Raw genomic sequence first — 22,612 nt, forward strand, 5'->3', positions numbered from 1 at the left:
AACAAATATTTATGCAGGTGGGCAGAACTGTAAGGCAAGCCACACAGGACATCACACAGTAACCTTTAACTGTCAAGGAACAAGCTGTACAAGATCCTTTCATATTTTCTTGATTTCTGGGAGATCAACCAAGAACTTACCAATGAGTTCTACAATAGGATTCTCTGAAAATTATAAGTACCACATATTTCAACAACATACACCAGGACACAGCATTCCTGTTATCCTTTAATCTCTAGGTGTTCAAGAAACAAGTTCAAAAAAGAACTTAACAGCAGCAACAAACCATAAAAAAACATTCTAAAATGAAACAAACTCAAGCTAAATCTTAATGCGAAAGGGTTTTTAAGTGCTTATACGCAGGCTTTTTATGACAGGAAAGATTATCTGTCTCTTCTGTCATATATGCTCTCTGCCTGATGACATTTTTTGTTGTAACTGTAAAGTGGGCTGGGTAAATATATCATGATGTGCAAATATGCTGTGCATATTTTACAAATTTGAATTTACTTTGGCGGTTTACTTCTGCTTCAGCTTGAGTAGAACAATAAAACTAAATGCTTTGAAGGGTTTTTTTTTTAGTTTAAACATGTAAGTAATGTGCGAGGATAATGACTAAAATGTCTACTGGTCCCAACAGCCAGGTTTATAGAAAGAAGAGCTTGTCACACAGCAGAATAGAAGGCTCATGGTGAAGGAACTCGCCAGACAGGAATGCCAGCTTGTGGGCATATTTGCAGGGGGCTGGCACGCGGATGGTCCCAGGCCAGTTCCAGTACATGTGGCATAGTTTGAATGTCAACCTGGGAATGAATTCAAAGAAAAAAATTATTACATGAAGTATTAGGTCAAGAACAAAGTAAAATGGACAAATTTGTTTTGTGTATATTTGTTTTTACATATTTGTGTAAAACTGTTTCAGCAGACTTTAGAAGGGCACCAGCACTGCATTGCGGGATGCCAAAATTGGGCCAGAGTTTCAAGGTCTGCAGGCAGCATTCCTCAGATTGTGGGATGATAATTCTGTTATGAAAAAGGCAGGAGGGGCTATCATTGCAGTTCCACTTTTAAAAGTGCTATAGCTGACTGGCTGTATCTGGTAAAAACCTTTGAGCCAAGAACCTGGAGCTAGCTGTAAATGAGCATCAAAATTACTCATCCCTATATCTGTTGCAGGTCAGGAAGTCAGAAAGAAGTGAAATCAACATGACAACGGCGCAAGGGAACTCACATTCTCAAAAGTTAGCAATGGAACATTTCATACTATTCCCATGACACTTTTAAAGTGTTACTAAACCCACAACAGTAAAATCAGTATATGCAGTAAAGCATGTTTTTTATACTCACTGTGGAACCTAAGGGGTTAATTCTCTGCATTGTGTAAAACCTCTGTTTGATCCTGACTTCTCTGATCTTTCTCTTCTTCCAGTGCCCCCCTCTTCTTTCTTGATAAGACATAGCTTGTGGAGTCACTCTGCACACGCTCAGTTTTTTCTGTATTGCTAGAGTTTTTTTTTCTTGGGAGAGTGCATGTGATCAGCACAAGGCCATTCAGCACTGTCCAGACAGATCTCAGGGGTCCTGCATCCTCCTAGAGCAGAATGCAAACTCCTCCTATAAGCATTAACCAGTGCTCGGATGAACACTGATAAAAATCACAAGACTGCTCTAACTGCTGACGAGAAACAATATTTAGAAGTTTATATTTACTAAAATAATTGCACTTCCATGTTCTGTGTTCTGTGGGAGACCAGATATAGTGAATGCAGGGTTCTGGGTTTAGTAACACTTTAATAGTGAGATAAATTCAGTTTAATGAATACGTAAAACTTTTAGATACAGTAGGAGTAGGAAACCTGTCAGGATTGTGTCCCCTATCTGTGACACTAAACACTGATACTGATCTCTACGCTGAGGGCAAAACACATGGTTGACAGATGACATTGGAACAGGAGGTTTCAGTTTTATTTTCAGACTTTCCAAGTTTGCATAGAGTAGTGGGGAGTGTCATGCTTTTTTGCTGCCTGTTACATAATTTATAGGGTTGAAAAAAAGACAAAAGATCATCCAGTTCAACCTGTGTGTGTATGTACGTGTGACTTTATTCTCGAACAATTCCCATTGGTTTGTAGATTCTTATTCATAAAAAAGACATCACTTTTTGAAATTTTCAACACATTACACATTTTTACTGTAATAACAGTAAAGAACTGTTTACACATTCTAAGGCTATCCGCTTCCCCTACGCCCTATTGCAGAAATACTGCTACAGGGTGGCAGGGGTGCGCAAAATCTCACACACATATTATTATTATACAGGATGTATATAGCGCCAACAGTTTGCTCAGCGAAGGCGATCAAATACCACCGAAAGAAAGCTCTATTTGTGGGGGAAAAAAAGGACATAAATTTCATTTGGGTGCAGCGTTGCATGACCGCACAATTGGCAGTTAAAGTATCACAGTGCCGTATCGCAAAAAACGGCCTCGTCAGGAAGGGGGGTAAATCCTCTGGAGGGCAAGTGGTTACATAGACTCCTTTTTTCTAACCTCAATAGTGGTCGCGTGTCCTCTTCAGGTACCATAGAGTAAAGGGTTAATTATACAAGGTGAGCTCAAAAACACTCTGAATTAAATTCTATATCTGTTGTAAATCAAGGACTGTTTTTGTGCTCACCCTGTACTTACAGGGGCAGGGTCTGTGTCCCTACAGGGAAGATTTACCTTCCTGCCCTGAGAACACAAAAGAAACTGACATTCCAACCAAAACTAGAAAAATGGTAATTTTCATTTACCTATAAAGTCCCTATCTTGGAGTACAGTAAAGGACACAGAATTTTTAGTCATATACCAGGGTTAGTAACCTTGGAGAGTTGGAGATCTACTTGAACAACATATAAGTGATTAAAGGTCCACAGCGTGTAGCACACTTTTGTTTTTAAGGAGATAACCTAGAAAGGCCCCAATAAAAAGGAAGGTTTGAAAAGTGTAGGGGGCAGTAGCAAGTACTGCAGAGTTCAGTAGTATGTAACATGGAGTGCAGAAGTCAGTAATATATAATGCAAAGTTCAGAAGTCAGTAGTATGTAATATACAGTGCAGAGGTCAGTAGTATGTAATGCACAGTTTAGGGGTCAGGCGTAAGTAAAGCAGAGTGCAAAGGTCAGAATTATATGCAACTCAAAGGTCAGAAGTAAGTAATCCGGAGCACAGGAGTGAGTAGTGCAAAGTTCAGAAGTCGGTAGTAACAGAGTTCAAAGGTCAGTAGTATATGAAGCAGAGTTCAAAGGTAAGTATCAAGTAACAGAGTGCAGGGTCAGTGGAATGTAACAAACAGTGTGGAGGTCAGTGGTAAGGAACGGTTCACAATGGAGCAAGAATCTCAATCACTGCTGGGGCACATGTTTTCTATGTACCCCATTCTCACTGCAACGCAACCTGGAGACATGCTGCATAATATTGCACCTCACTGGATGGCAAGGCATGTCACCGCACAGCAAACACAAAGTGTCACTTTGTACACTTCAAATAAAGTGAAATAAAAAGGGAGCTGTGTGATGTAATAATACATGCATCAAACCGCCTCCTGGTGCACATCACTGCATCCCAGAATGGACTGCTGCCCACACACTAAACTGCTCCGATTTACTGTGCGGGCAAGTGCATACAGGTTCTATGCCTTGGTTCACACTACTGTATATTGTGTGTAAAGTAGTCCATTCATTTCAATGAGCTGTTCTACCCATGAGAAATGTGGGGAAAGAAGTCCTAGACCCTTTTGGGGACTCGCACTGCTCATTAATTGGTGCTGTCACTCCTGTTCCTGTCCGAGCCTCCCCTTACTTAGTACTTCCTTTGACTCCATTGTAGATTGCTGCTCTGATCTGAGAGGTGACAGGTATGATCAGAAGAGGTGGTGCTGTCACAATCTACCTCTCAGCTGGCCGCAACTGAAAGGTAGAACATGATCGATGGGTTGCTGACCCCCGTCAGACTATGATTATTTGACAATACCTTCTGGTGATTGGACAGTGGCAAAAGCTTTGCTAGTATGGTCCTTCAATTGCACTCTCATAAAACCCCACCCACTCCACGGGACTCCAGTTTTGTAGCAAGCAATAAGGAGAAACACTGAAGAGAGGGGTGAGACCAGTGTCTTGCACCCCACTCCAAAATATGGAATTTCCAGGCAAGTCAAATTTTCAAATATCTTAATCACACAGTACAAGACACAGGACCTGTAGTCATAGACCTTGGGACGTCCCCAAGCAGTAAACTGAGAGATGGGCAAGAATATAGCAAACAACAAACAGGCCCAAAAGAATACAAAGGTCAAAGGACCTGAAACACTCGGATGACAGCTTGAAGCGCCTTGCCGCCAAAGCTTACATTAGCCTGGAGGTAAACCTGATAAAAGATTCAGAAGGAATGAACAGAAGTTCAGATGGCAGCTTTGCAGACCTGTTAAAGAGATGCTTGATGCTGAAAGGTCCAAAAAACACCAATCTTGATAGGGAAGGGGAGGGGGGGGGGGGGGGGAAGCCTTTCTCTGAGGGCATAAGCCCTGAAAATGAGCTGCCTGTGCCACCCAGCTATGGTGGAAGAGTAGGTAGGATGACTCTTCTTTGGACTCTTAGGGAGGACAAAAAGGGTATAAGCTTTTTGGAGGGAAGAAGTCCCAGACAGGTAAACCCTAACTGCTATGACCACATCCAGACGACAGAATGAAATCTCAATGACATGCTTCAGGGCGAAACAGATGGAAAGGAGGATAATATCCTCAACTGAGGTAAAAGAAAGAGACCACCTTGGAGAGGAAGGAGTTTCTGGTACTCAGGACCAGCTTATCCCTATATAGGGTTCATTACAAGAAACAGCCACCAAATTCTCCACTGTGGTATCTTGGATTAGTTCAATGGAAGTTTTTTGAAGAACAGAAAGACCAGATTTAGATCCTAGGAGCACACTGGAGGGTGAAGCGGAGGATTACCATGTGCCATACCTTGTACAAAGATCTGAAATAGGAGCTCCAGTCTCCCCTCAAAAAATTAAAAGTCAGCAGCTACAAATACTGTAGGTGCTGAGTTTTAATATAAGGACACTTACTTGTCCTGTGATCCAGTGACGCTCTCCCCCGAGCCCGCATATTAGGTAAGTTAAACCGGAAATGAAGCCTATCAGCTTCACAGCCGGTTTGCTGCTGCGCTGCCCTTTGTGAATAGTCCTATAGTCTTCTGGGACCTGTGTTGTGTCCCAGACGGCTGCGGGTGGAAGGAGGAAGGAGCTGAACTGCCACAGATATCGCTGTGGCGATCTGACGGGAAGTGAGAGCTGGTACATGTCAAAACCAAGCACCTGCCCCTCCCCCAAAATGTTCCAAATGTGGCAGTGGAGGGGGAAGAATGCAAACTAGTGGAACTTCCCCTTTTGGGTGAAGTTTCTCTTTAACAAAAGTGTGTGAGGCCAAACAAAGGTGTTTGCAACAGAATGAATAGGAGAGAAACGTGTCCCTTTAGTGTACTCATCTTTAGAGAGCCAGATGCTGGTCTACACTAGGCTGGAAGAAGGCTAAGATATGAGGAATAGAATATTCCAGTGTTAATGTGCCTGCTTTCACATTAACCAAAATAGGCTTTCCAAATGCTATGGTAGCTCTTACAAGCATATTTCCTTGCTTTGAATAAAGTAGGAATGACAAAATCAGTAATGCCCCTATCTATTAAGACCTGGGTTTTAACAGTCATGCCTTTACCACAGGTCCTGAAACACTTCCTGGTGAAGAGACCCTTATACCATGTTCAGATGCTGCTGGCTGAGGAAACCTGCCTATCAGTTGTCTACAACTGAGATGTACACATGAAGTTCTGCCCAGGACAGGATCCACTTGGCCTCTTCTTCTGCAGTGAGATTTCTTGATCCTCTCTGATGACTCAGGTGCGCCACTGCTGTGGTGTTGTCCAACTGAATCGAAACTGGATGGGCCTTTTAACAGGTTGGTCTTACACTGAAAGGAAAGCCTGAAGCTCAGAGATGAGATCAGGAGACAAGATGTGACAACCAAGTTCTCTGCATTGAAAAGATGCCCAGAACTCCCCTCAGTCCAACAGGCTGGCATCTGTCTTCAGGAACTTCCAGGACACAAGGAGAAAAGACTCCCACTGGGAACGGTTTCCTCAACAAGAGGTTGTCCATAGGTTAAATGCTGCCACCTTCAGGTGAGGCCACTGGCAAACAAAATTGTTAGGAAAGCACATATAACCTCTCCCACTCCCAGTAATCCTCAGTATTTTTATAAAGCAATCAGAAGGAGATCTGTTTCTTGTACTGTAAGATTAAGATAAAAGGAATTTTGACTTACACATAAACAACATATCTTGGATATTTACAGACCCTAGGTTATAGGCTGGTACCTTCAGGTGATTGGTAGCTGGTAAGCTTTTGAGGGCAGTCCTCCTGGGTGACCCCCCCCTTTAACCCCATGTCACCATGTGAGTCCTCAGTATTGTAGCAAGCAATGCAGAGTAACCCAGGAACAGAAGGGAGGAAGACCTGTGTCCTATACTGTACTTTGGGATATGGAATTTACAGGAAAGTCAAAATTCCTTTTATTTTAAACATACAGTAGAGGACATAGCATTCATAATCTATGGGATGTCCCCTCATAGTGAATAAGAAGGGTGGGCAACAGCTAGACAAACAAAACTGTGCACAACAAGAGTCAAAAGACCCAACTTCAGAGTGCTACCGCAAGAACCTTGAAGCCAAAAGCTGCATCCGCAGAAGATTGGACATCCACCTGGTAAAATTTTAAGAAGGTATGCATGAAGGACCAGGTGGTGGAATTGCAAACCTGGGCTACAGAGGCTTGGTGCCAAAATGCCCCTCAAATGCCAACTGACCTGGTGGAGTGGGCATATAAAAGAGTAGGAGGAATTTTTCCTCAACAGTGTAAGCTCTGACCATGAGTTGTCCTATCCATCTAGTGATGGTAGACTTTGAAGCAGGATATCCCTTGAGAGATCCTGAGGGTAGGTCGAATAAGAAGTCAGACTTCCTGTTTTTGCAAGCTGTTGCTTTGAGGCAGACTCTGAGAGTTCTTTGTCCAGGTAATGAAGAGCTATTTCCTTTGAATGCTTTGGAGTAAGGCACAAAGATGGAAGGACTATGTCTTTATTGAAATGGAAGATTGATACTAACTTAGAAAGAAAAGAAGGTCTTGGGCGTTATCTGATTGCACCCTGGATGGGTGTCCTCACAGAAAAAGGGTCAAGTGTTGCAGAGCCATTCTTATTGCTTTGAGCCCTGGGATGTTGGTGGGGAGCTTGGCTTCCACCAATGACCGTGTTCTTTGAACTGTAAGGGACGGAATTCTCTTCCACTGCCGGAAAGACTAGCATCTGTCATTATCACTTTACAGTATATAAGGAAAGAAAGACTTCCCCATTATCCATACCCAAATTCAGTGCTTGGCTGGAGGGAAGCATGGATAGGTAAAGAGAGAGAACATGCCTATTCCAGGTCAAAAAAATGTTGCGTCAGAGAGGTCTCAAAAGAAGTTGAGCATATGGAAAAACCTCGAAGGAGGCTACCATGAGACCTAGAATTCTCATGGAGAATCTCATAAGTGATGCCTCCTTGACCTCTGAGAAAAAGTAGTTGAGCTCTGAGAAAAAGTAGTTTCCTTTCTGGAAGGAATACCTTTGCTTGGAATGTGTCCAAGATCAGACTGAGGTATTCCAGGCGAGGAGAAGGCTTGTGAGTGAATTTTTGGAAGCTGATCACTCAACTGAAAGCCTGAAACATCTGGATTGTCCTGTGGACAATTGCAGATAGCTAGAAGGGAGATGAGTCATTCAGGAAAATGTCATCTAGATAACTTGTGACCTGGATGACCGGAGTTCTTTGAAAGGCAAAAAGAGGTGCAAGCAGGTTTGTGAATACTTTGGGAGCAAAGGATAGGCCAAATGACAGTGCACAAACTGACAGTGATCGCCTTCTATTGTAAAGCGTAGAAAGAGCAGATGAAATGGATAAATAGGAATATGCAGATAGGCACCTTGGGTGTCTACAGATACCAATTATTCCCCTATTCTCAGATAACTGACCTCGTGAATTCCATGCCAAATTTTAGAATTTGAAGGTGTTGGTTGAGGGATTTTGTTGCAGGAGAGGGCGAATACCTCCGTTGGGCTTTCTTACAGTGAACAGGTTTGAACAGAATCCTTTGAACCTGTCTTGTACTGGCACAGCTACTCCCTGGGGCAAGAGATGGTTCAGGACATTCTGCAAATCTGGCTGTCCTTGGGCAGATTTTGGTTTATGGCCCAATTCTTTAAACTGTAGCCCAAGTATATATATTTTTTTTTTGGCAATTCCTTTATTTTCATAAGTCAAACAGAGTACAAACAATGATCGTTCACAAATGGGTACTCAGTGAATACAATCACGTATGTGTAAGGCAAGACTTTGGAGCTATAACAGGTAAAAGATAAGTGGTACAACAACACCAGATAGATATTTAGGCATCTATGAGACAGGGACACGGCACTGTAATAGATCACGGGGGTACTTGACGATAAGCAATAACCAGTGAAACCAAGATAGCATGCTCTTCTTTAACTTGTATATGTCGGTGGCTCTATGGACACCACAGGAATATAACATGGCAAAAAAGTCAACAGCTGGGAGTTCCCAAATGGGAAAGGAAAAGGTAGAGAAAGTGAGAGAGAAAGAAGGGAGGGAGAATAAGAGGGGAAGAAAAACAGAGTCATCCCTCTCCTGGGAGGATACAGCACACAAGGCTTCACTGGGAAGCTCATTTTGGTAGGAACCAGTATACAAAAAATAGTTCCATTATCTCCATATTTCGGTGCAGGACTCTTCCATGTTATGCAAGGTGACAGTAAATTCCTTCATATCCTGGGGAACATTGACTCTAGTAAACCAAAGAGCCTTCAACAGAGGGTCAGTGTTCCTCCAGCAGATTGGAATGCAAGCCTTAGCTGCATTAAGGAGCTGAATAATCAGGGAGGATTTGTATTCTTTAACAGGTCTCTCTGTCAAGTGTAACAAGCAAACCACCAGGTTTTCATGCAGATCCACCTTAGTAAGCGGTTTGATACATTTTATGCTAATTTTGTAGATGAAACCTAGGTAGAATGGTGAAGTGCTTTGCATTTAAATGAGGTAGAGGCTCCTGATGAGAGGGGTTTTTGAATTTGCTGCTGTGGGGGAAGAACCTTCCCTCCTGTGACTCCTTTGATGAATTTGTCAAATGCCTCACCAAAGAGAAATTCTCCTTCAAAGGGTATGTGTGTGAGGTGTATTTTACAGGCAATTTCAGCTGACCAAGCTTTGCGCCACAAGACTTTGAGCATGTGAATGGAGATTAGAGCCATTTTTAGAAATATGTGTCATTACTTGTTCAAGAGCATCCACACAAAAGAGCAAAGCAGAAGGTGATTGCTGATTTGCTCAGTTAAAGCACAGTCCTGGAATACGGGATCGTGTTGCTTTTTCATTGCCTTAGTCCAGTTAGATGCAGTTTGACAGATAGAACTCAGTGATAGCTGGTTGCAGAGCTGGGCCTTCAAGTATAAAAAAAGCCTTTAAGAGCGTCTCAAACTTCCTATCTGCAGAATCCTTGAACATCTTCAATTGGTACAGGGAGATGCGTAAAAGTGAGACAGCAGAATCAACTACTGGAACAGACCACTTTTTTGGTTCCATTGGATAGAACTCATCAATGATTTTCAAACTGAAAATCTTTTATAGATTGACCCAATCGTCAAACTGCCCACTCTATTTGTTCATAAAAAGGGAATGTCTTGTTAGAGTGTGCAAGTGTCTTTGTACCCAAGAGGGGCATGCCAGATACTAAGGAGATTCAAGTGCGACAATGCTGAGGCTTTTGTGCACAGAAGTTGTTAACATATAAACACTGCCAAGCATAGTGCAAGATGCTGCAACCTCAGGTGTTTAGGAGTCTGGTAGTGAGAAACCTTCGGCAGTCTCCTCCTAACACTGCCTCTGGGTCCTTTTCATTTATGTCCACCTCTTCTAGGCCGGGCATATTAGGATTTGACTTAGGTAGAGATGGTGGAGCTAGAAAAGGGGTCTGGCATTTTGGAGCCCATGAGAGTTTTCACTGTATTAAAGCCAATAGTTGTCTTAAAAATGTTGACATAGTCGCAGAGTCTGCTTTAGTCAGGTAGGCCACTAGTTGCATGTCTGAAACAGAAATACAATCGAAAGCAGACACCAGTGTTAAACTCCTATTCTCATGCAAGAGAAGCATCATCAGTGTGTTGTGCAGGCCTTCGGCAGTGTTTTCACCATGGCTCCCTTTAGCCTGGTTTTTGCCATAGTTACGGGTTAGGGAATTTCTGTGAAGTACCAATGAAGCAGAGTGCGGAATATAAAGGAAAACATGTCCGGGGAGGAAGGAATATACAGCTACCTGAGTGTAGGCTGTCTCTGTAGCAGAGTCCTCGTGACAAAAGGACATGAAGAAGTGTCTAAATATCCAAGAATAAGGTCTGAGTGGTTGAGCTTTAGTGCCAGGCTTGAAAAGTTAACACTGTAAAGGGAATATATTACAAACATATTCCTGGTTTATACAGTAACAGAGATGCAGGGTGACCCTGCCTTACCTGTCCACGACACTGATCCCAATATAGGGCCCAGGCTTTTCCCATCACGGTGGGCAAACCCCTGAGCAGTCTTCATGTTTTGGTTAGCATCCTGCAGCTAACTCTATGCATTGCACAAAATGCAGAGGTCCCATGCAGGATCCAGTGCCCTATGCAATATTACAGGATGTGCTCATGACATGATGTCCAGGTTTGGCTTCCAAGGTTTTGCAGAGGTTGCAAAGATCTGGATACACTGCTTCTATTGCTGGATTAGAAAACAGTGAAGAAATGACTGAAGAATCCACAGATAAAAGAATAAAGTAGTTAAGACACTAGCAAAAAGCTGAGGACTCACAGAGCGGGGTAGGGTTATAAGGGGTACAACCAGGGAGCATGTCCTCAGAAGCTTGCCAGTGTCCAATCACCTGAAGGTACCAGTCTATAATAAAGGGTACAGAGGCTGAGAAGTAAATGTGCACTGCACATACCACATCTAAACAATGTAAAGAAATCTCTTTGGGATGCTTTGTAGCTGGGCAAAGAGAAGGCAAGATGATGCATTGATAAGGTGGTAAAGAGAAACCACCATGAGGAGAAAGTAGACCCAAGGTCCCAAAACTAAAGGAACAAGGAAGGAGTCTTTACAAACTAAGACCGACCAGTTCCAGGACATGTCTGGCTGACACATTAGTCATGAGAAAAACTAGACCTTTATGTCTATTGAAGAAAAAAATTCCCCTTGCTGCAACTATTCAATTACAGACTAGGCTGATTCCATCAAGATTTTTTGGACCTACAAGGAGTTAAAAACCTTCATGGCTTTGGGGCCACGAACAATTTTGGAAAAAAAAAACAAACAAACCCTGAAATTGTTCATTTGATGGAACTGGAATAACCACTCCCAATGAATGAAGTTTCTGCAAGGTAAGCTAAAGGGCTGCAATCTTATTGGAGAGGTGGGAAAGTTTGAGGGCAGAGCTGAGGAGGAGGAGTGGATTAAAATGCCATCCCCTATCCCAGGACACCACATGTTGAACCTAAAGATCCGAAACAGGGGACCAAGAAGGCCAAAAGATGTCTTCCCATTTGAAGAAGCGAGTAAGCCCCTTTATTGTGAGGAGGACTTGATGCCAGTCATGGTTGGCTTGGACATCCAGGGGTCCTGTGAGGGATGAAGGGAACTCTTCAAAAATCTAGAAAGGGACGACTTTGCCATGGGCACCTAATCTTTCTATTTACAAGGCAAGAGGGTGCTCTACCCACCTATGACTTTTATTTAAAAAAAAAAAAAAAAAAAAAAAAAAAGGTGTGTAAGAATTATCCCAGTAGTTGAAATCCTTTCCAGAAGCTTCTTTTGAACTGTCTCTATAGACCAGCTCTGCAGCCCGAGAATCCTGTACATTTTAACTCACATTAAGCCAGGAGAGTTTTAGAGCAGGGAGTCCCCCAAATTGGCTACGCAGTAGACGTATTGAGTGATGTCAGAATTAATCAAGGTTTGCACTTTGCCTAGACTGCCAGGGTCTTGAAAATGGCCACAGACACCAACAGTGGTTGCCTGGCTAAGCTTAATAGAACAAAAAAGGCCTTGATGAGGGCCTTAAACCCTTTGTCCATTGGGTCTTTGTCCAAGACTGGGATGTCTTCAACAGGAACCATCAGGAATTTGATGAAACAGGAAAAAGCTGGATCCACCACAGAACTTTCCACTTTTTGTGGTATACCTCTTCAATTTGGTATTCCTGTCAGGTTGGGAGAGATCAAGAATGACTGCCTATCCTCAGGGGAGTTCTCAGACTCTGAGGATTCACCTTCCACTTCTTCAGTGGGAAGAAACACTGCAATGACTCAGCAAGGGACACCAACAGTTCTGCCACAGAGGCTTGAAAATCCCTCTCTTGATAAGATGGAATGTGAGGTATCTGAGGCCATAAAGAGGAGATTTCCAAGGTGTAAAGGGTTCAAAGTACCAGAACAGTGTTCAGTGTAAGCCTGAATAATCTCATGATGGCCCTGTGAACAGTGTGTGCTGGCCTGATCCCTCATCCCATTACCCTTGTGCTTCACATTGACCAAGAGGGGATCCCCTGAAGGCTACTCACAACCTGATTCTGCGGAGCGGAAAGGATGAAGCTATTCTGTGTCACTCCTAAGGTTGCTGGATAACTTGGTGAAGGCTGAAATCAAGAACAAGGACACAATTTTTGAAGCAGGGTAGTGCTGGAGCCGAAGTGTACCTTATCTATAGGAAAGCATATGTTCAAATGGCTCCCAGAATTAGAGGAAGGCCAAGGAACTGCCTGAAGTGGCAAGACTGCAGCCCATTGTGTGCCTCCAAATATGTTGCAGGGGATGTGCAAAATTTACATCAGCAGTAAGGTAAGTCTTGCACGTTGCTCCATGGCTGCAACACATCATTTATAGTGTTGCAGCAGTCCTGCAGTCCAGTCCACACTGTTCCTGCCCTAAGGAACTAATGCCATCCGCACCTATGTGCATAAGGCACCAAAGGCATGGGGATCCAGAGAATACCCCCAGAAACGAAGGGGATAAGCAAGTTTCTGCCTTAGATTTGGAACTGAAAGACGGAGGGCTGAAAGGAAATTTTCCAAACCTCAGGAGTTTAAGTCCCAAGGGTAGAGGCGCACACATTTTTTTTTTTGGGGGGGAGAGTACTTTCCCCCCTCTTCCCATAATTTCCTTAATGTATTTAGGCAGGGAGGTACCAATCAGATATTCACCTTCAAAAAGGTAATCGCTCAAGGTGCTGCTTGCATTGGAACTCAGCTGACCAGCATCTAAGCCACAGTATCCTGCACATATGGGTACAGGAGATCTGATAAAAGTGTGTCAATCAAGCTGTTTATGCCGTAGCATATGGATATGGTTGTAGGTAAAAGGTCTAACTGACTGTGGACTGAGTTATCCATTGGATAGTAACTAGGATTTCTGGCTAGGTGTTTAGACCAGACAGCAATGGCCTGAAGGACTGCCATAAATGCAACTGCAGTTTGCATGGTGGGGGTCTGCTTAAAAAAAAAAAAAAGGAGAGCTTTTAAAAGGTTTTCCAACTTCTACCAGTCCTAGAACACAGGATTTTACTCCACAGGGGCTGTGAGGATCTTTTAGGACAACACATGTCAGGATTTACCACATAAACTGCCCTTTTGTTGGAAACTTTCTTTAATAGAATGCTGCTGAGTGAAAAGATTCAGAGGAATAAAAAACTTCCGTGGATGAGGCCAGTCTCCATGTTGGACAGGCTCTAACAGTGAGTGGAGCGGGAAATTCTTAGATAGTTAGGACAATCTGGGAGGGTAAACAGATTCAGGATGCAAATGGGCGTAAATAAAGGTAGCTATGGTATCCTTAAAGAAGAAGTTCACCTTTGGGAACATGTTACACGTTCCACCCATTTTTAGTAACATGTTCCCTTAGCCGCAGCCATGCCCGCCGCCCACCTACCTGACAGATAGTATAGGGAGAAGTCTCCCCATACTATCTGTCAGATTTAAAAACAGCGCAGCCGTGCAGGGCTCCACCCACATGGACACATCATTTTTCACAGACTTCCGTGAATAAATGAACTGCAAGTCTCGACAGCCTTAGCAGCTGTGGGCTTGTAGTTTTGAATGCACTACCACGGCACTGTAGTAGTTCACTGAAGCTTCCTGTCAGAATATCTGCTTGCTCGTACATCCCGTACGGCTAGCAGATATTCTGACAGGTCTGCAAGAGACCTGCATAGCATTAGTGATCTACTGATCGCTGGTGAAATGCTTTCCAGGCTCCTTAGGACAAAAATAATAAATGCATATTTTTTTTATCTGCAAAAAAATGTGCATTTATTATTTTTGTCCAAAAGACGAACTTATCCTTTAAGATTGGATGAACTCTCTGCTACATGTGTGCTGTCCTGATATGTGTTATTCTTACAGTAAAAAATACACTAAAGTCATATTTAGGGCATACAAACAGACTAAATTACCCAATTTTTGGTACAATATAAAAGAAGAGTGACCAAGTAAATAGATACCCAACATATCAAACCTTAAAATTCTGTGCACTGAAATGACAGTGAAATGGTGACAAGCTTCAGTACACTACATCCCCAGGTGATGCCTCTACAGGTCATCAATTTAGAGTTTACCTGTGTTTTTACACCTATTGTTGCCGAGACATGTGTCAGAGATCCAGAGGCTGCACAGCCGCCGGGTCACTTCTCTCAGACAGCTGGCTTGTCAGATTTACACAGTGTGTGTGAAAACCCCGCAAAGCATCCAATATATGGCATACATTGGTGAAAGTAAAAGGGTTAAAGCCCAAGTCCAGGAAAATTGAAAAAAAAATATTATTGCAGTGGTAATCACCCCTGCACTGTAAGGATCAAATGCTCATATAGTCTAGGGGCAGTGGATTAAGCTGTAAATACTTCCTCTTACTCCTCACTCCAGCAGGCGTCCTCCAACACTTCAGTTGATCCCTTGCTGCCTGCTCTGTAAGCTGTGACTGGCCCCAGTTGCACTCCAGCCTCCTCAGCATACCATACAGGGTGAATGCTCCTGTACTGAAAGTGGTGACACTGAGGCTCCATTAACAAACAGAAGCTTATGGGGGAGGAAGAGAGTGCTGGAACAGGATGTAAGGTAAGTGATAGAGCCTCTTCTCCCCCTCTTAAGGTAACATGTATGGCTCAAAGGCAAAGTCAGAGACTGATTCAGGAGGGGGCACGATTGCGACCCCTGCCTGTCTTCACTGTGTGCACAATTAGTAGGTAAGATGTATTTTTGAGGATTCATTTCATTATTGAACAACTACAGTGCTCTTGGTCAATCCAAAATGTTAATAAACCTCAAACCTGAATATTTAGGAAAGTAAAAGTGAGGTTTTGACTTTCTTAGGAGAATATCTGTGTGCCCAATTATTGGGCAACCATTAGTGTGCAGAATTATTATGCAACTAAATGAAAATTTTCCCATCTCACTTGTTTATCTTTATCTGTTAAAGTGAGAATAATAACTCAAAATTTACAAATAAACATTTCTGACATTAGGTCCCTGGTCACACTGATCCGACGTTGAATTTGTGCGGCTTCCAGTGAAGTCGCACAATTTCAAAGTCGGATGTCATTCCAACTTGAGGTGCGATTTGCAAGACACAGATGTCTAATGCAAGTAGCACCTGAGGTAGTGCACTTACTACTTTAGAAATCAGTACGGCTCTGACCAAGTCAGAATCGCACTAATATGACCGCTTTAATTGCGGACAATAGGGTGCGATTTGCCATGCCATACGAGTTCCAAATCACCTCTCATGGCAAATCGCACCAGGTATGACTGCGCACTTAAAAAAACAAAAAAAAAAACAAAAAAAACACAGTGGCCAATATAGCCACACGCTTCTTCTCAATAACAGTCATAAGCCTTGCATTCATGGAGTCTCTCAGTTTCTTGAACTGTTGATCAACTTTTTGTGCAGCAGCAACCACAGCCTCCCAGAAAATGTTCAGAGAGGCGTACATCTCCCATTTAAGAAGGGCCCACAAGTTCTCAAAAGGGTTTAGGTCAGGTGAGGAAGGGGGCCTTGTCATTATTCTTTCATCTTTAAGGTCTTTACTGGATAGCCACACAGTGGAGTACTTTGATGCATGTGATGGAGCATTGTCCTGCATAAATATCATGGTTTTCTTGAAAGGTGCAGACTTAGGGATGGAAACATAATTCAGTTTTGACTCCCCTTGTGGGAACAGAATATTTCCTCCAACGGAAGGATAATATCTCTGTGAAATGGATTAAAGATAAAAATGCACGTTTGAAGGACATATTGAATAACAGGAAATTGCACACTTTTCAAGATTTAAAGAAAAAGGATTTATCACATTAGATGAGTGGCGGTATTGACAATGAGGTAATTTCGCTACAATGCTCCCACAGCCATTGAGGACGTCGGAGGATCTGTATCCATTTGAAAAACTAGCTACAGTCCCAAAACAAGTGACCTCCAGGATTTATAAGATCCTTATGGACATGGAAGGAGCGGATCCTCCTCAGTTCTTGAAAAAAATGGGAAAAAGATCCTGGAACAGAATTGAATAAGCAACAAAAGAATAAAATATTTAAACACATGAGGTGATAAATATGAGCACAGTTGAAATTAACTATAAATGTCTGTCGAGATGGTAAGTGTGCCAAGTGTGGCACATAAACAACAAGCTTTATGTTGGAGAGGTTGTGGTGAAAAGGGAACGATGGCACATATGGTGGGACTGGCCAAAAATACAGGATTACTGGAAGGGAATAATCTAACATATTCAGGAAATATGTGGGATTACTGTACAGAAAGATCCGTGGACGTGTTTATTTTATATTTTTGAGCCTTTAGTGAAACTACATAAAAATAAAGATACTCTATGATTTAATTAGCGCAGCTAAAGGCTTGATTCCCAAGTTTTGGCAAGCTCTGGAGCCACCAAGAATAAATGATTGGATAAACAGAGTGGAATATATTTATAGGATGGAGGAGTTATACCACATAGAGGATAAAATAAAATTTTTTAGGAAAACGTGGAGTAGTTGGTTAAACTTTAAAACATCTAAAAAATATCTGGAACTGGTCGTAGTTTAGGGGGAAAAGCCTAAAGAGAGTTTAATGGAGTACCTGAAAGAGAGAGTGGAGGTGGGAGGGAAGAGATATAGATACAGATAGATAATCATGACAGAGGATAGAGACTAGGAAATAGGATGTGGATAGGGGTATTAGATGGGGGGAGAGTAAGGGGGGGGGGGGCGGGGTAGGGGATTAGGCGATGTAAAATTGGAATTATGTATATGTGAAGTGCTCGTGTATTAGGTTTTTTTTTGTATTGGAAAATTCAATAAAAGATACAATAAAAAAAAAAAGAAAGATGCACACTTTTTCCTGTACCACTACTTGAAGAAAGTGTCTTCTAAAAAATGGCAGTAGGTTTGGGAGTTGATTTTGAGTCCATCTTCAACCTGAAAAGAACCAATTAGCTCATCTTTAATAATACCAGCCCATACCCCACTTCCACCTTGCAGGTGTCTGAGTCGAAGTACAGCTCTGTGCCCGTTACTGATCCAGCCACGGGCCCATCCATCTGGTTCGTCAAGAGTCACTTTCATCTCATCAATCCATAAAACCTTTGAAAAATCTGTATTCAGATATTTCTTGGCACAGTCTTGACATTTCAACTTATGTGTCTTGTTCAGTGGTGGTCAGGTTTCAGCCTTCCTTACTTTGACCATGTCTCTGAGCACTGAATACCTTGTACTTCTGGGCACTCCAGGTTGGTTGCAGTTCTGGAATATGTCAGTACTGGAGGATAATGGGTTCCTGGTAGCATCACGTTTGATTCTTCTCAAATCTTTGGCAGTTAATTTACATCTTTTTTTCTGAACACGTTTCTTGCGACCCTGTTGACTATTTGGAACAAAACGTTTGATGGTTCTGTGATCATGCCCCAATATCTTAGCAATTTCAAGAGTGCTCTGAAAGACTTTTTAAAATTTTTGACTTTTCAGAGTCAGTTAAATCTCTTTTTTGGCCCACCTTTCCTGAGGAAAAGAAGCTGCCCAATAATTATGCACACCTTGATATAGGGTGTTGATTTCCTTAGGCCAAACCCTTCCTCATTACACAAATATACATCACCTGATATGCTTTAATCCAATAAGCATTCATGTTTATACAGCTTGGAGTTGGACAATATGCATAAAAATGATGATTTGGTCAAAATACTCATGTGTCTAATAATTGTGCACACAGTGTATGACCTCAATAAAGAATTAAATTCTACCCATTAATTTTGACAGGGTGGCAGAAAATTCCTCTCTGGACAGAAAAGTATGAGTAGCAGACGAGTCAGTAGAATTGCCAGAGGAATGCAGGGAGCCATCTCTGACTTTTTCCCTTGTGCTTGTGATCTGCCATGCTTTGTGAAATGTCTCCAGAGGGAAATATAGAACAGCTTGTAGCTATTGCCAGTCAGAAGGCATGCCCAGAAAGTGAAAGGGGAAAAAGCTGGGTGCACAGCATAGCAACTCATTCCAGCATGAGGCAGCACAATAAGTGTCAGGGCCATGCAGGTGCACTATGGCCCAGTAAGGGGAAGGTTGTGCAGGCACAGCAGCGCCAATGTATGCCATTGTGCCACTTTCAAATTTAACTTGGTGCTCCTGGCTCCAAGCCACGATCTCTGAAGGGGTGGTAGCCACCACCCATACACCCCAAAAGGTTTAGGAATTTTAATGACAAACAGGGCATGAAAGTTTAAAGGGCTTTCACCCTCTGTTCTCACTGCTGAAGCTCTGCAGGCATGAATAAAAGGGGTCAGACTCCATCATGGTTTTGCCCTTCATGATAGGCAGGGGTCTTCATGGACAGAGCTCTGCCACTGGGAAACCATGTCCCTGTATCTGTAAAGCACCTTGCAGTTTACTCCATATATTGCACTGGCAAGGAAATTTTGGGCACTGCCCAAGTAGTTTTTTTTCTACATTACAAGCAGATGAGCTTACTTGTCAGGTGGAAGCATTCCACACACACTAGTAAAGTGACCCCCCCCCCACCGCCACTATGTACAGTGGGGAAAATAATTATTTGATCCCCTGCAGATTTTGTACGTTTGCCCACTTACAAAGGAAATAAGGATCTTAAATTTTTTTTATCATAGATGTGTTTTAAATGATGGAGACAGAATATCAACCAAAAATCCAGAAAAAACACATGATATAAATGTTATAAACGGAGTTGCAGTTCAGTGAGTAAAATAAATAGTTGATCCCCTACCAACCAACAATAATTCTGGCTCCCACAGAATGGCCATCTGCTCATGTGGTACATAGATTAGTCTTGTCAATTTTAGAAGGTGCTGCTAAGGACAACTCGTTATGTGTATAAAAGACACCTGTCCACAGAATCACTTTCTTCCATTTAAACCTCACCACCATGGGAAAGACCAAAGAGCTGTCAAAGGACGTCAGGGACAAGACTGTAGACCTGCACAAGGCTGGAATGGGCTACAAGATCATCAGCAAGAAGCTTGGTGAGAAGGAGACAACTTTATTATTGGGAAACAAAAGAAATACAAAATACCCATCAATCGCCTTTGGTCTGGGGCTAGATGCAAGGTTTCGCCTCATGGGGTAAGGATGAGTATGAGAAAAAAGGGAGGGATCAGCCCAGAACTACACAGGATGAGCTTGAGAATGATCTCAAGGCAGTTGGAACCACAGTCACCAAGCAAATCATTGGTAACACAATACACCTCCATGGATTGAAATCCTGTAGTGCCCGCAATTTCCCCCTCCTCAAGAAGGCAAATGTACAGGCTCGTCTGAAGTTTGCCTATGAACATCTAAATTACTTTGGCACTGACTCGCAGTGTTTGGAGGAAGAAAAATGCTGACTATGACCCTAAGATCACCATTCCTACAGTCTAGCATTGAGGTGGAAACATGCTTTGGGGCTGTTTTTTCCTGTTAAAAGGTATAGGCTGACTTTGCCGCATTGAGGGGCCAATGGACAGGGCCATGTATTGTGCAATCTTGGATGAGAACCTATTGGATGAGAACCTTTTTTTCCTCAGCCAGAACACTGAAAATGGGCCATGGATGGGTCTTCCAGCATGACAATGACCCAAAGCATACCGCCAAGGAAACAAAGGAGTAGCTCAAGAAGAAGCACATTAAGGTCATGGAATGGCCTAGCCAGTCTCCGGACCATAATCCTATAGAAAATTTATGGAGGGAGCTAAAAAAAAAAGTTTAAAAAAGGGGAAGTTCCGCTTTAAGCCTTTGTCCCTTGCTCTCTATTAAGGATTGGCACCTTTGAGTTGCCAAGCAACAGCCAAGAAACCTTAAGGATTTAGAGAAGATTTGTAAAAAAGAGTGCACCAAAATCCCTCCTGAGATGTGTACAAATCTGGTAACCAGCTACAAGAAACATCTTACCCTCTGTGCTTGCCAACAAGGGTTTCTCCACCAAGTCATGTTTTTCTTGGGGATAAAATTTATTTTACTCACTGAACTGCAACTCAATTCATAACATTTGTATCATGTGTTTTTTTTCAGAATTTTTGGTTGATATGCGGTGTCTATTATTTAAAATACGCCTATGATTAAAATTATAGACCCTTCATTCCTTTGAAAGTGGGCAAACTATCAAAATCTGCGGGGGTCAAATTATTTTCCCCACTGTATCCCAGGCTCTGCTTGCCCATCTGTGGGCGTGAGACCGGCATAGAGGGTGCCATCAGATAGAGGGGAGCAGATGCATGTCTGCTATCCTCCCCATCCTGTTCCTGACTCGGAAGTGATGTGTATGACCAGCAAAGAATGTAATCTGCATTGCATTACATTCAGTGGAGCACAGGGGAAACCTTGTGTGACCAAAAAATCATCACATAGGGGACTTTTTTCACCTATGTGAAAAAAAAAAAAAGTTAAAAAAAGGGGAAGTTCCGCTTTAAGCCTTTGTCCCCTGCTCTCTATTAAGGATTGGCGCCTTAATACGGGTACCCAAATTTGATTTGTATCCACTCCCACTGCAATCGCCTAGATGATCGGAAGTGGAAGTGGTCCTCCCCCCCTCTCTCCCGTAGTCTTCTGGAACACGTGCCAGGTGCCAGAAGACTATCGGGCCATTCACAAAGCGCATAATTTGGGTAATTTGTGTTTTTGTGCCCAAAAATTTCACTTTTTCCTTGAAATTTTGGTAATGCACATTGCCTGCAAAAAAAAATGTGAATTTATTATTTATTTTTTTTTGTAAAGGTGAGCTTATCCTTTAAGGGAACGGACACCGGAGCTTGATCTGGCTGCTCAGCATGCACTTATACTGAGCACCCAAGTGCTTCCATGTGTGAGGGTAACCTGAAGGAATAATGTTTATTTTTCCCTCATTGGGGCTGGCGCCTCATTTACTCATTCAACATCTGTGCTACTGCTGATTGTTAAAAGAAATTACCAAGGTATGGTGCTGGAGACAGGCAGGGAGGTGAGTAGGAGATAAAAAGCACAATGGTAAAAAACCATTAAAAGTTTAAGTCACCATAAAGCCAATTTCATTTTTAAAAGCCCCAGACACTCCTAAAAAACCCTCAGATTTAAATATGGTTTTGGTTAAAATTATTTTTCATCAAGACAAGCAGATTGTCATGATTACAGGCCACCCCTACTGCTACAATTTGGCAGGGTCTGGGTAAGATCCCCTAAAGCTCAGCTGAGCAGTCAACTGATTCAGAAATTTGAGAGGAAGCCGCAGTTGCTTTATTGCACCTAGGAAGCTTGACAGAGGAATCATCAGAGGGAAACTTTTCAAAGAAAAGAAGTAGGCTACTCCCAGTAGAGAGAATATGTCCATCACCTAAGTACAATAGCAAAAAGTGAGACTAGCTGGGAGTAGGATGGGTTATATAGGGGATGTCCATAGAAACATCTATTTTTTGCTAGTGTCCAATCACCGGAAGGTAGCTACGTAAAACCCATAGTAAAGACTAAAGTTCTTGAGTCCCATACTGTAGGACTAAGAAACAAGGATTTATACCTTAACCACGTGAGTACCAGCCCTTAATACCTCTACATTACCAGGCCATTCTTCAGTGCTGTGATAGTTTAACTAACAAATACTCTATCAGGCAACCCTGCACCCAAACGACTTATTTTTCAGAATTCCAGTGGTTAAAGGATACGTTCACCTTTTAGTAAAAAATAATAAATGCACTTTTTTTTGCAGGTAAAAAAAAATGTGCATTTATTTTCTTTTTTTTGCAGGAGCCTGTAAAGGATTGCACCAGCAAGCAGCAGATTGCTGGTGCCATGCAGGTCTCCTGCAGATCTGTCAGAATATCTGCTCTCTCATATGGGATGTACGAGCAAGCAGATATACTGACAATAAAATCAATTAACTAGTTGTCAGGACTACAAACTAACAGCCGCTAAGGCTATCGGGACTTGTAGTC

General features: G+C 42.5%; 1 protein-coding gene across 1 annotated transcript in view; it reads right to left on the bottom strand.

Moving 5' to 3' along the window:
• Window positions 1-215: 215 nt before the first annotated feature.
• The window catches only part of PIWIL2 (piwi like RNA-mediated gene silencing 2), a 502,914-nt gene continuing 480,517 nt past the window's right edge, over window positions 216-22,612 (bottom strand). Inside the window, exon 20 of the mRNA XM_089658746.1 lies at window positions 216-803. Coding sequence (XP_089514872.1) covers window positions 647-803 — 157 coding nt within the window. The 3' untranslated portion in view covers window positions 216-646. The remainder of the gene's footprint in view (window positions 804-22,612) is intronic.

Source organism: Staurois parvus, unplaced genomic scaffold (assembly GCF_062004578.1).
Source record: "Staurois parvus isolate SC_StPar_1 unplaced genomic scaffold, SC_StPar_1.0 ptg001090l, whole genome shotgun sequence".
NCBI classification, from domain to species: domain Eukaryota; kingdom Metazoa; phylum Chordata; class Amphibia; order Anura; family Ranidae; genus Staurois; species Staurois parvus.